Raw genomic sequence first — 14,420 nt, forward strand, 5'->3', positions numbered from 1 at the left:
CAAGAAATGAAAGTGTAAAGAAGTTATAGCTCACACACACAGACACATACGTATACTGGAATGTTATTCAGCCTTAAAAAAGAAGGAAATCCTGACATTTGCAATAACATGGATGAACTTGGAGAATATCATGTTAAGTGAAACAGGCCAGACACAGAAAGAAAATTACTACATGATCTCACTTATATATGGAGTCTAAAGTAGCTGAATTCATACAAGCAGAGCATAGACAGAATGGTGGTTACTGGTGGGGGTTGAGGGAGAGGAATGGGAAGATGTTGGTTAAAGAGTATACAGTTTCAGTTATGTAGGATAAATAAGTTCTAGAGCTCTAATGTATACCAGGAAGCTACAGTTAATAAATCATATTGTATACTTAAAATTCACTAAAAGATCTCAAATGTTCCCCCCCTCCAACAGAAAGTTAAAAAGAATTACTGAATGCTTACTATGTATCAGATACAGGAAATAAATTTATGAACAAAAAACTAAGAAAAATACATTAATTTCTCATGAAAATGAATGGTACTTTATAATTCCTGAGACAAACACAATAGAAGAAACACAGTGAGAAAAGGGGAAATTCCATAGGTTAGTCAAGGAATCAGATAAATATGGGCTAAACAGGAGGAACAACTCAGGAGGCCTCTGAAATAGTTGCGCTATCTATGGCTGACAACCCAAATGGGCCACTGTGAAAAGGGAATGGCCAGAAGAGGTTGATTATTAAGTCTTAATAATCAGAAATTTTGAGGCGAATATTATTAAGCTTAGAAAAGGAATTTGGTAGCTGGACATTCTCTCCTCACACAAGGGAAAAAAGAAATTCTCCTCAGTGGGAATTTTAAATCAGCCCTGGAGTCTATTACTTATACATAAGGAGAATATCCCAACAGACAGGCTTGTGAACTACTGCAGTAGTGGTTATGCAAACGGCAATTTTGGAAGGGCAGAGGAGTGACTGTGGTAGGTGGCAAATCTAAGATGGCTAGGTTTGGGGAAGGAATGGGTACCAGTATTACCTCAGGGTCCCTTCCATCCTCATAATTCAATGATTTCTTAATAACATATTGTACAGCAGAGGTTATAAAACATGATATAAATTACACTATTGAGAAGAGGGAAGGCAGAAAAATTTCATTCCTCCTGTTTAACATCTATGATATTACTCATTTAAAAGTCTTTCCACCCTTTGTATTAATTGGGCTAATACATATACCTTGAAGGTTAGGAAAAAAAGAGTATAAATGCACCTCTTACCTTCCCCCCACTCCCTGAGACAGAGTCTTGCTCTGTCACCCAGGCTGGAGGGCAGTGGCGCAATCTCGGCTCACTGCAACCTCCACCTCTCAGGTAGAAGCAATTCTCCTGCCTCAGCCTCCCGAGTAGCTGGGATTATAGGCTCCCACCACCAAGCCCAGTTAATTTTTGTATTTTAAGTAGAGACAGGGTTTCACCATGTTGGCCAGGCTGATCTTCAACCCCTGACCTCATGATCCGCCCACCTTAGCCTCACAAAGTGCTGGGATTACAGGCGTGCCTGGCCAGCTCTTGACATATTTATAGCAATCTGTCCCTTCACTAAATGGACCTATCTGGACAACTATGCTGTTTTAGTTCTTAAACCTGGCTCTCACTTCTTAATACCATTAGTATATCTGTCTCTAGAAGTCTGATCTCTCATTTCACTCCCTGAACATCAAGAAATCAGATCATCTGGCTTATAAGAATTGTTTGTAATGTTAGAGTTAATTGGGCAATAAGAAAAGTGTTCAGGTAACTCTCTAGAGAATAAAATTGCCCAAAATCTGTGGCCCTTTAATAGTCTGTTTTGATGGTTTTCAAAGGCTTTTCTTCCCCAATTCCTTCGTAGTACCTGACCATGTTCCTGAGACATGAAGTTGCTTGATCATTTAAACAATACAATTAATCTTTATAAGGTCCCATAGTAGAATTCTTAGATGTAAACGTGACTAAACATATTTCTCAACACATAGATTGATTTATAAACTTATTGTTGCCTCTGCTATTAACCTTCTCTTCCCTATTAATAATATTATAACAAAAGCTATCATTTATGGAATTCCTTTGTGGAATGCCATTATGGAAATCCTGGCACCATGCTGGGCACTTTACATATATTATTTGTAATCCTACCACAACTGTGTTTGGAATAAATAGAATAATCATTTCCTGAATAAGAAAACGGAGGAGAAAAAGAAGAGTTGTTATAACTACCCCCAAGATTCCACAGCCAGGAAGTACTGCAGCTGGGATTTAAATCTGGGTCTATCTGACACCAAACTTCACCTTTCCACTCTGCAGACACTCTCTAATCATGTTACATCTACTGAATATTAACTCTTTGAGGATATTATGGTTCATCTCCTTAATAAAGACTATAATGATATTTCTTTACCATTATGATTCAGATATCTCAATCAAACTCAATATGCTTCTGAGTTGAAAATCCACCAAAGCAACAATGTAAAGAGTTTGCGGTAATAATATCTGATCTAAAAAAAAGCAATGTTTCCTTTTTACAATTTAATGAGTATGCCATAATGATATCGCTTTTTTCTAATTTTACATAAACTTACGCACATTTGAAGAAAATAAGAACAATGCATCTGACAAAGCTGTTAGATCGCGAGGTCAAGAACAAAGTCTTATCTATTTTTATATATACAAGGACTCGGCTTGGATACACAGAACACTCAATTGTTGATGAAAAACAGAATCAATAAGTCTCAAGTAATACTTTCTTCTGAAAGAAGTATGTTAAGATACCTGAAACAGTTTCTGTTTTTTTTTTTTTTTTTTTTTTTTTAACAGAAAATAGAGCTCCACATTTCCAAAAGAAAAAAAAAAAGTTTTTGGTCTGCAGATAAACTTCCTACCTCTCGATCTTTGAGTTTCATGGCGAGTACCAACTGATGCCTGTGGTTAGTGAGAGCCTCTCGGTAACTTCCTTTGGAGAAGAATGCAGAGCCCAGATTCCCATGAGCTCGGCATTCTCCTGTCTGGTCACCTGGATTGAATTGAGAAAAAAAAAAGAATTTCTTTAAATTAATAATGTTATTCATAATATATAATGGTCATCTTAATTTAAGAGACACAGATTTATTAGCTAAAAAGTATTTGTTTCTTCCACAAGACCCTACGTGGGGAGTTATTGTCCTAGAATTTAAATCTCTGGATAACAATTGCTATTATTGTCATAACATATAACTGCAGACAGGGACTTAGGTGTCTTGGAAACAAAAGGTTAAAGACCTTAACACAAACTAGCTGCTGTTTGAGTCCTCATTGCCTTGCTAATGACCTTTGATTCTAAACCAACCATCAGCTTGTTGGTTCAGTCATTTGAATCCAAACCTACAAGAAAATATCTTTACAAGTATGCTGGTGGCAGATTCATTATATCCCGTCTGTTACCCCAATCCTATAAGTCCTTGAATAATCACCATAATGACCATCATAATCATAAGCCATACTTATTTTACAAATGAGAAAACTAGGTCACAGAGAGGTTAAGAAACTTGCCCCAAGTCACAAAGCTAGTAAGTGGCAGAGCCAGAATTCTAAACCCAGTAGTCAGGCTCCATAGTTTACATTCTTAACCTCTACACTATACCATCTCCTTCAACAAAATGATGATGTATCCTAATGAAGGAAAAAAATAAAACTATGATGAAAGATTTACCCAACAATGTTATCATTTGACACATTTTGTAAGCCCAAATCTCTGAAGAGGGCAATGAGTATGTTATTCCACATCTCGTGGCCTTTTGGGAGTATTGGCACTTTGTTATATGAGAAAGCTATAAAGACCTAAACAGTCTAAAACAGAGAATGTTCTAGGGGCACTCACTTTTTTTCTTTACTTTTTTTATTAAGAGACAGGGTTTTGCTCTGTTGCCCAGGCTGGAGTGCAGTAGCATTATCATAGCTAAGTGTAACCTTGAATGCCTGGGCTCAAGCAATCCTCCCACCTCAGCCTCCAGAGTAGCTAAGACACAGGTACACCATACCCAGCTATTTTTTTTTTCTTTTTTTTTTTTAGGATCTCACTATGTTGCCCAGGGTGGTCTCAAATTCCTGGCCTTAAACAATCCTCCCAAAGCACTGGGATTACAATGTGAGCAACCAGGCCACCACTTTTCATTGCATATTATTCTCATTCATGTCATGTTACTCAGATTTCTTTGTTCCCTTTCTGCAATGAAATAGAGAAGAGAAGCATCACTCTACCTAAGGTCTTGGCTACATCCAAGTCCTGCTGCATATATCCGGTGCTCTTCTCTGTATTTCCAAGAGACCAGTAAGCACTGCTCAGGGCAGAGAAAACAGAACCTCTCAGTTTGAGGCTGCAGGTGCCAATCTTCAGTGCGGCTTCTAAGACAACGACGGAGGCCCCATGATGGCCAGCTGTCAGAAGTTCCTGCCCAACCACAGACACTACCACAAAGGGACTCTTGTCCAGTTTCATTTTCTGAAGCTGCTGATAAGTGGGCTCGAGGGAGTCTGAAAATAAACAACAATAACATAACAGGATAATGTAGGATGATACAAAAACAATCTTTTCTAATATGCTCTAGAAACAAATGTTTATCATACCTTTTGTGGCTTATTTCAAGTATAAACTCTTCAACCTTTATTCTAGCACCACCCTAACTGTCCACTTATCTCATATGACTAGTATCACAAACCCCAGTCCAGTAATTTCCTTCTCCTCTCTCTTGCATGTATATGTCTTATCCTTTCTTTTGGCCTTTGTGATTATGATGTGCCACTTTCCCTGAATAGTTCCCTCTCCTCTGTCCTGTTCCCCTCTCAAAATATTACAGGCACATGCCTCAAGTCCCACTTGTACAGGGAATATCCCCAGGTCCTCTGGCATACATTAATTTGTGTATCCGAATCTGTGCTGAATTTTAACAGTATTGCACAGTTTGGTCATTAACTATTTTAGAATTGTTCTACATATATTAATTTTTAAAATATTTTTCCAGCTAAATCTAAAGACTGCTATAGGACTATCTATTACAACTCCATAGCAAGTGGCACAATGTGGGTACTCAGAAAACTCATCATGAACACAGGTGAAAGTCCCTAACATGTCTGGCATTTGATAAGAGGTTTGTCTGTGACAGGTCTTGCTCCATCACCCAGGCTGGAGTGCAGTGGCATAATCTTGGCTCACTGCAGGCTCAACCTTCTAGACTCAAGTAAATCCTTCTACCTCGGCCTCCCAAGTAGCTAGGACCACAGGCACACACCACTGTCCGTGGTTAATTTTTAAAAATATTTGGGAGAGATGAGGTCTTATCACGTTGCTTAGGCTGGTGTCAAACTCCTCGGCTCAAGCAATCCTCCCACTTCAACCTCCCAAAGTGCTGAGATTACTGGTGTGAGTTACCATGCCCAGGCTGATAAACTTGAATCTGCATGACAGATTAATAAACCCTGTAAATATTTTTTCCTAGAAGATGCAATAAAAGAAGCTCTCCCAAGAAAACCTTTGTCATTCTCACTGGTAACCCAGTATCCACTGCTGCTTCTGAGACCAGTAGCCCCCCACTAAAAGAATATTATCCATTTTTGTTTGCAGTCATAAATGAAACCATAAAGAAATCATCTGAATTTATTTATTAAGATGGAAGATAAAATTAATGTTGGTCTCATTTTATTTTCATATGGTATTAAAAGAACATAGACAGGGGTCAGTAAGCCACAGGAGATTTTTTCCCATTTGAAGCTAAGTTTGAATGTAGATTACCTCCAAGCTCCTTCCCCAATTCCTTTTTTCTTTAAAGACAACTGTAAAGGTATTAATGATAGCCCTACAATAAGATGGCACTTATAAAGCATTTATTATTAGCTTTCCTGAAAAACTATTTTACATTAGTTTTTCCACTATGCACATGTAAAAAAAAAAAACTATAGAAGGGGTGGTCTCTTTAAATCTTGAGTCTCCTAGCCAACAGTACTGCATTAAAATGTGATTTTTATAATTTATGACTGTGAATCTAAACTCTCAACTAAAAAGCTCTCGTCTGAATCAATACTGCCACAGAAACCTTGAAACCTGAAAACCTGTGGGTGCCTAAAGCATGTTTTTCCTTCAATCGGATCACTAACAGAGAACAAAGAACATTTTTACAACTGTCAATATTCAAGCCGTGCAGAGTACTGGTAAACACTAGCTAACCAATGGGGTTAAGTACAGGCACAAGAACCCAGGAATTGCTAGAATAAAAAAGAACAATACCATAATGAAATATTGTGAGCAGAATTTTGGTAGTGTCTGCTGATGAGTTTGGCAGTCAATGTTGATCACATCAGTATCCCACTGGCCAATTAGCAGAAACAAAAATAATAGAATTTTAGAGTTGAAAAGACTTTTAAAATACGCTCTCTTAGAAATGAAGAATCTGAGTATTTAAGTGACTTACCCAAAGTTGGAAAGCTTGGGACACAGCCAAGATAAGAACACATTGCAGGGCTCTAAGCCCAGGTTCTATAATATCACACCAGGCAAGATTCTTGGTTGCTAGCAACATACACCAATCTTGGCTGCTTGTAAGCAGAAAAGAAACAACTGAGTGACTACTGGGAAAGGTAGAAAACCAGGCCTCCAGACTCATAGTCAATCATACCACAAAAGCTGCCTGGTGAAGGCAACATAACCATTGCAACCAAACACAGGACACCATAGCTTACAATGCTCCTCCCCACACCACCTCACTGAATGACACCCTTGGAAAATGAGTGTCACCATTGCCACTTCCACCACCAGAACAAATTCTGTGCTATCCTTTCTTCTTTGAACCTTTAGCTCCTGATTCAAGGATGGGGTCTCAGCTGCTAGGGAGAATGGGAAAATTAGGATCTGACGCTTTCAGCTTTTACTATAGACGGCAGAAGCAGAAGTGTATGATGGAGAATTCCCTAAACTGACAGCCCAAATTGACTGATGGCTAGCAAAGACACTATGCTTTACTTGGTGATATTTTTTCCCATAGCAACCACAGCTAAGTTAGAGAAATAGTCATCTAGGCCGGGCGCGGTGGCTCAAGCCTGTAATCCCAGCACTTTGGGAGGCCGAGACAGGCGGATCACAAGGTCAGGAGATCGAGACCATCCTGGCTAACACGGTGAAATTCCGTCTCTACAAAAAATACAAAAAATTAGCCAGGCGAGGTGGCGGGCGCCTGTAGTCCCAGCTACTCGGGAGGCTGAGGCAGGAGAATGGCATGAACCTGGGAGGCGGAGCTTGCAGTGAGCTGAGATCCGGCCACAGCACTCCAGCCTGGGCGGCAGAGTGAGACTCCGTCTCAAAAAAAAAAAAGAGAGAGAAATAGTCATCTAATCGAGCCTCTAAAATTATACAACAATGGTAGAAAGGAGAGTGAACACTGCCACAGAAATAAATATCTGGAAAATTCCCAAAAGAGAAAGAAATCTTTAATTGTACAAATTTTCACTAGATGAAAATGAAACTGATGAAAGAGAAGTAGAAGATAAAATTTCCCTTCTCAGTATACAGGAAATACACTTCAAAAGATAAATTATAGTGCAAAGATCAATACAAGGCTAATATACAAAACATGCTATACGAGTTTGGAAAAGGGAGGGATTATCAAGAGCAACCAGAAAGCTTCACTGAAGCAGAACTTGATCTCTTGAAAAAAGAGTAGGGCTTAGGTAAGTCTTTGCTATTTTCTGAGAGTAGAAGGTATTTTATGAAGAAGATTTGTCCTAACAGAAGTGCCAAGAGAAGATAGATACATGAAATGACACGGACTGCTTGAATTGACCAAAGAATATTTGTAGGGAAGGAAGTTCATGTGAAATAATGGGGAAAACACTGAGCTAAATACATACAGACACCTGTATTTAAAAGTCACATAGCCTCAGTCTCTCACTTGGTCTAAGGTATAGGTTGTAACTGTGGTGATTGTTACACAAATCTATTCATGTATATACGTATGTCTATGTGTACAGATATATACACACAAAAGTCCACTTCACTGTATATAAATTAAAAAAATTTTTAATACCAAATTTCTCTGCTTGGGCTGTAATTATGTCTCATTGGTCCACACCCACAATCAAAAGCTCTAGATATACAAGTGGTAAGATAAGTTTTCTAAATGCGTAGGTGATCACTACAATTATTTCCAACTCTATTATTCTAATTCCTATTTTAGAGTAAACTTGGGCTATTAGCAAAGGGACTAATTTTGTGATTTTATCAGTCTAGGTGAAATAGAGCTTTGGCAGCCCATAGCTACTAAGATGTTTTTCTTTCTAGAGTCTATGGAGATAACAGATGAAACAGGCAATGTCAAACCAACTCCATAAAAACATAAAGCCCTTTGCAACATCAATTCATTAACCATTAAGTGTTTTTGAAATGTAAAGGCTTTAAAATTTTAAGATGAACAAAATCATATTTCCTAACATTTGAAGAGCTTGTAGGAATGTAGCAGAGGCTAATAATAAACGAAATCACACTCAGCTAAGAGATATACTGTATTTCATCAGTTCTGAGGTGCATATTTATTCACATATTAACAATCTCTGAATTTCGGATATAATACCTCTGAACTCAACAGTGCTATGAAATGGTATGTCACTTTTATATCTAAAGGGGCCTAAAAGAGCTCTTTCAGAATACATAAAATAAAAATATATGTTATCATAATAGTCAGTAGTTTTTTCTTTCTTTGTAATACATAAAATAATGAGGCCAGGCATGGTGGCTCACACGTGTAATCCCAGAACTTTGGGAGCCAAGGCCTACGGCCCAGGAGTTCAAGACCAGCCTAGGAAACATAGTGAAACCCTATCTCTATAAAAAATACAAAAATTAGCTGGGTGTAGTGGCACAGACCTACAGTCACAGCTATTCAGGAGGCTGAGGTGGGAGGATCACCTGAGTCCAGGAAGGTCAAGGCTGCAGTGAGCCATGACAATGCCACTGTACTCCAGCCTAGGTGGCAGAGTGAGATCCTGTCTCAAAAATAATAATAATAACTTTTAATCCAGAGTTCTTAGAAGTGGTACAATGTGCTATAGGACCCCAAAAGAGAAAGATGTTATTAACTCTATCAGGGTAGGTCTGCAAAAGCTTCCCAAAGGAAGTGGCACCTGAATAGAAATCAGAGACGTAAGAAACCATAGTGTTTTCTAGGAACTGCAGGTAGTTTTAGTTGAGAATATCTGGATATAAGAAGGAAAGAGAGGCAAGGTCTTTCCTACTAAGGCTTGAGAGAAACTTCTCCAGGGAGTGCTCATAAAGAGGACCTTAGGTACTACATAGTGTTCGTTCCACATCCACACCACTATGCCTGCCCTAAACATAAGGGCAATTAGTACTGCTGCTACTTACACTCCTCAGTGAGAAGAATGGCACCACGCTGCAGAGGAAAAGGCATCCTACAGAGGCCTGCTTTTAGATGCTAGTTCTCGACTTTCAAAACAACATTAGGAGATGGATATTATAATTTCTCTCTACAGATACAGACTGAAGTATAGAGAAAGGAAGCAACCTTGCTCAGCCAATGGACTGGCAAATGTCAGTGCTGGAATTAGATTCCAATCTTTTGGGGGAAGAAGTTTATGTTTTTGCATTTTGGTTTTTGTTTTTTGTTTTTTTGAGATGGAGTCTCACTCTGTGTGTCACCCGAGCTGGTATGCAGGGGCACGATCTCAACTCGCTGCAACCTCCGCCTCCCAGGTTCAAGCGATTCTCCTGCCTCAGCCTCCCGAGTAGCTAGGATTACAGGTGCCTGAGCCTATGTTTTTAATATAACATTTCAGAAGGAAGCCTCCTGTGAAAAGTGACTCTCACCTAAAAGAAAATCAGAGGGAATGAGCCCACTAAGGGTAGACAATTAGGCAAATAAAAAGTGAGCCCCAACTTGATCCTGCAAGAAAAGCTTATACATTTAACAGGCATATTCTATCAGCACTTCATAAAATCAGCTTCCCTGGGTCCCCAGGAGCTGGTGGAAACACCACAACAGGTGATAGACCATAAATGTAATAGTTTTTAGACTGCCAAATTAACAGGAAGAGAGACAATAATATACACAAGAGGTTCTCAGCAAGAAGCAGCCCTAGCATCTTTAAAGAAACAAACAAAAGTAAACTCAATCTCACTTGGTAATTACATTAATAAATCCATGGTTGGCAGTAATAGTATGCTACAACAACCAAATTTGCTTAAATGTTTGTAAGATACCATAAACTGAAATTGCTGAAAGATTATCTAAAAAAAGAAATAGAATATAGTAAAAAGATTACTTGAGAAATCATATAAAAGAAAGTATCAATTTATACTTATATTTATTTTATATTTTCATTAATGATTTAAGAGAAACACATCATATAAAATAACGTAAGTATATCCATAGGAGAAAAGGGTTAGCTGATACCTGATTTGTGTGCATGAGCGAAACTAAGAAACTAAAGTAAAACAGATTTAATTCAGTTAGAAATACAGGCAACAATAATCAAAAATCAAATGAGCATCAATGTGGAAAAATATAATGTATTATATGGGGGAAAGGGTATATTAATATAGGTTGTCCCTGACTTAAAAAAAATAAAATCTTTTTTTTTTTTTGAGACGGAGTCTCGCTCTGTTGCCCAGGCTGGAGTGCAGTGGCCGGATCTCAGCTCACTGCAAGCTCCGCCTCCCGGGTTGACGCCATTCTCCTGCCTCAGCCTCCCAAGTAGCTGGGACTACAGGTGCCCGCCACCTCGCCCGGCTAGTTTTTTGCATTTTTAGTAGAGACGGGGTTTCACCGTGTTAGCCAGGGTGGTCTCGATCTCCTGACCTCGTAATCCACCCGTCTCGGCCTCCCAAAGTGCTGGGATTACAGGCTTGAGCCACTGCGCCTGGCCAAAAAATAAAATCTTAAAACTTCCACAAAGACTAAACCACAGGAACACTGTGCAGGTCATGAGAGCTTTGTCTGCTTACAGAAGCACCAGGACCAGAAAGTTTTCTCTGCTGCATTCAAGGATTACAAAACAGGCTGGTCTGAGTGCAATAGTAGTTACAACTAATTGATCACAACCAGTTACAGATTTATCCTGCTCCACTCTCACTGCTTCACTGGACTAGCCTTTAAAATACAAAATATATATATATATAACTGACATAACAGATCAGATGTATATGTAAAGTGACCCAAAGTGCCCAGCTATGCAACAATGGCAAAACTTAGGAAGTTGCAGGAGGCTAAAAGTGGGCAACAAATGATGAGAAATTTTGTCAATTAAGATGTGGGATGATGCACAGAACAATACTGTGCAACGTAACATACTCCATAAATTGTTGATAAGAAAAGCCCACCTGGAATAGATACAGTGGTAAAGGCAATGCTAAAAATAAATGAGATAAATTAAATTGCCTTAAGGGAAGAGAAGAAGATACTGAAGCACTCCAGGCACCAGTAAGAAGTTGCTTTCTCCAGGTTCAGCCTTAGGTCACTTACATAAGATGGGAAAGAACCTGGTAGAGAAAACTCTAAGGCAGCTCTGAGCTATTTCTAGCAGTGCAGGGATGATTTCCCTACATTTATCTAAATAGATCGCTTCAAAGGCAAAATGGTAAGTATGATTCTACTGATCTCAACACATTCACTCCAATATTCTAAGGCAGCAGCAGAAGCACCGCAGAATAAAGAAGTAATATCTTCATGAACTAAATAAAAAATGTTCCATATAAATTCCTTTTGGAGGGGTGTAGGGGGAGAACAAGAAAAAACTAGAAAATGGAAAGGAGAGATAAAATGACTTTTTTCTTGTTGTCCATTCTGCCCCTGCTCCCTAAGCCCTGGAGCTACAAAATGCATCTGCTCTAAGTCAGAGTTTATTTATTTATTTATTTAGAGACAGAGTCTCATTCTGTTACCCAGGCTGGAGTGCAGCGGCACGATCTTGGCTCACTGCAACCTCCGCCTCCCAGGTTCAAGCGATTCTCCTGCCCCAGCCTCCTGAATAGCTGGGATTACGGGCATGTGCCACCACGCCCAGCTAATTTTTGTATTTTTAGTAGAGACAGGGTTTCACCATGTTGGTCAGGCTGGTCTCAAACTCCTGACCTCGTGATCTGCCCACCTCGGCCTTCCAAAGTGCTGGGATTACAGGCGTGAGCCAACATGCCTGGCCAGTCAGACTTTATTAACAACAAGTCCCTAGGAGGTTTCAGCCTGTGGCAAAATCTCAGCTTTGTAGAGTTTATAAAATCGCATTAAGAGAGGTTTTCTTAAGACTTTCTTCCTAAAACATGAAATCCCTGAATTTCAGGAAAATATTTTTTATAGCTATGAATTACCCAGAGACCAAATAAGTACCATTTAGTTTATCAAACTTTTATTTGGCACATACTTTGAGCCAAGTATAATACTAGCTAGTATATTAAAAATATCTAAGGCTGCAAACATTTTCAAAACTAGATAAAATGTTGAATGATGCTGCCATTAAAAATTTTAGGTTCATTTTTCCATATGAAAAATTCAAAAACATACCACTTCAGACTGAAAAACAGAGTTCTGCTTGACATACCCTGATTAAAATGAATCATTATTAGCTGTTTACTGTCTACCATAAACCTGCCTCGGTGTCTCTATCACTCCCCAAAGATAGCAACTGCTATATACACTTTTAGTCAAATCTTCCCAAGAATTCATTCCTCAAAAATCAACATTCCTCAAAATGAAGCCAATCTGTTTTGGGCCTCAGAACTCCTCCAACCTTCACAGTACCATTTTCAATCCATTCTTTTGTTTATTCCAGAATACCAACTAGCGTAAATTAGAAGTAAGAACAGGGATAAAATATGTAAACTGGCATCTGTCTTGTTTCTTTCTTCTTTTAATTTTTAATGCTCCTCTGAAAAATTTGAGGCACAGCCTATAATTAGATGTGTATTTCTTTTATGAAATATAAGAATGTCAAATGTCTTCTCTTATTTGAGTATTTCTAGAAGGCATATATTGGTCCATCTGAGAAATCAATTTCCTACTAAAAGTGTTGTGTTTTAGAATTACAGAATTTCAGACTACAGAAAAACTATAAGGGTTTTTAAATAATCCTGAAATCCAGAGAAGTTGATCCATTTACCCATTGTCATACAGTTAGTGAAAAATTTAAGAATGTGATGTAGGTCCACAAACTTCTGTGTGAGTGGCCCTTCTACCATACTATTCTGCCTCATTAACATCACTTGTTGGCAGTTATTCTTGATCTTCCTAGGTCTAAAATATCAAATCTTAGCTAATATGATAATCTATCAGTTCTCTGTGCCTGAGCCTAAAGTCTTGGAAGGCTAGAAATGTTCTTCTTTAAATTGATGTTATACCAAGTACTTTTATCATATTTACCTCTCATGGGAGATTTCATGGCGGCTTCCACCATCCCCACCAGAAGCTGGAGACTCTTGGGGTCTTGAGCCAGTCCAGATGCAAAGGCTGCCAGGGCATCGGCATGACGTCCAAGGTACTGGAGGGCAACACCCTGTCGGAAGTATGCCTAGAAATAAAAGATATATAATGTATGTTTTGCCGGTGCTCCAACAAGACTGATGGTGATTCTTTACTAGAATAACATGTCAGCAGAACGAAGATTGGGATGTACTTGACTTAAAAACCTAGTGAACAGTTCGTGATGAAATGAACTAACTTCTAACATCATAAGCATACTTTTATCAGGCAATTTCTATTTAAAATTTACATCTTTTCACTTCTAAAACACATCAATTTTATCCCATTATTTGATATTTATTCACACACTACTTTTATTGTTTTTGAACTATTTAAAAAATATTTCTTATCCCACCTTTAATGCCATAAGCTCCTCAGGACAGGGACGTGAAGATTTCTTTATATCTCACCTAAGTATCTGATACAGTGCAAAAATAAATGAGATGAATTCTACTTATTTTCTATTTCCTGCTCTTAAATAATTATAAAGGAACAAATCAGTGTGTGATTACTATTAAGATAATTTTAATAATGAGTAACAAAACATGGCTACTTTTAATGTGTTGTTTCAAACATAATATTTTAAAGCAGTTACCTATATAATACGTGTGCTTTGCTTAGAAACCAAAAAAGGTTATTGTCCTTTGTATTCTTTAATTGAATTATTTTAAAAACTAGTATTATCAATTGTGATTATAGGAAAAGATTCCTCGTTCCAACTAACTGCAGAAAAGACCAGAGAATTAATAAGACATTTAAATATTTAAATTTTAGAATAGTTTTAAGAAACTGCCATTTGTTTTCTTTTCTCTTTTTCTTTCTTTTAATAGAGGGTCTCATTCTTTCAACCAGGCTTGAGTGCAGTTGCGCAATCCTAGCTCACTGCAGCCTTGAACTCCTGGGCTCAAGTGACCC

At 38.2% G+C, this 14,420-nt stretch overlaps 1 protein-coding gene across 3 annotated transcripts in view; it reads right to left on the minus strand.

The window, feature by feature from the left end:
- The window catches only part of TTC28 (tetratricopeptide repeat domain 28), a 740,148-nt gene that overhangs the window by 322,717 nt on the left and 403,011 nt on the right, over positions 1-14,420 (minus strand). For all 3 annotated transcript variants that reach the window (XM_033233090.1, XM_033233089.1, XM_033233091.1), the window contains 3 exons: positions 13,407-13,554; positions 4,255-4,527; positions 2,901-3,031 (listed from right to left, as the gene is read on the minus strand). In XM_033233090.1, the coding sequence (XP_033088981.1) occupies positions 2,901-3,031; positions 4,255-4,527; positions 13,407-13,554 (552 nt within the window). The remainder of the gene's footprint in view (positions 1-2,900; positions 3,032-4,254; positions 4,528-13,406; positions 13,555-14,420) is intronic.

This window comes from Trachypithecus francoisi, unplaced genomic scaffold (genome assembly GCF_009764315.1).
Source record: "Trachypithecus francoisi isolate TF-2019V2 unplaced genomic scaffold, Tfra_2.0 Lachesis_group14, whole genome shotgun sequence".
NCBI lineage: Eukaryota > Metazoa > Chordata > Mammalia > Primates > Cercopithecidae > Trachypithecus > Trachypithecus francoisi.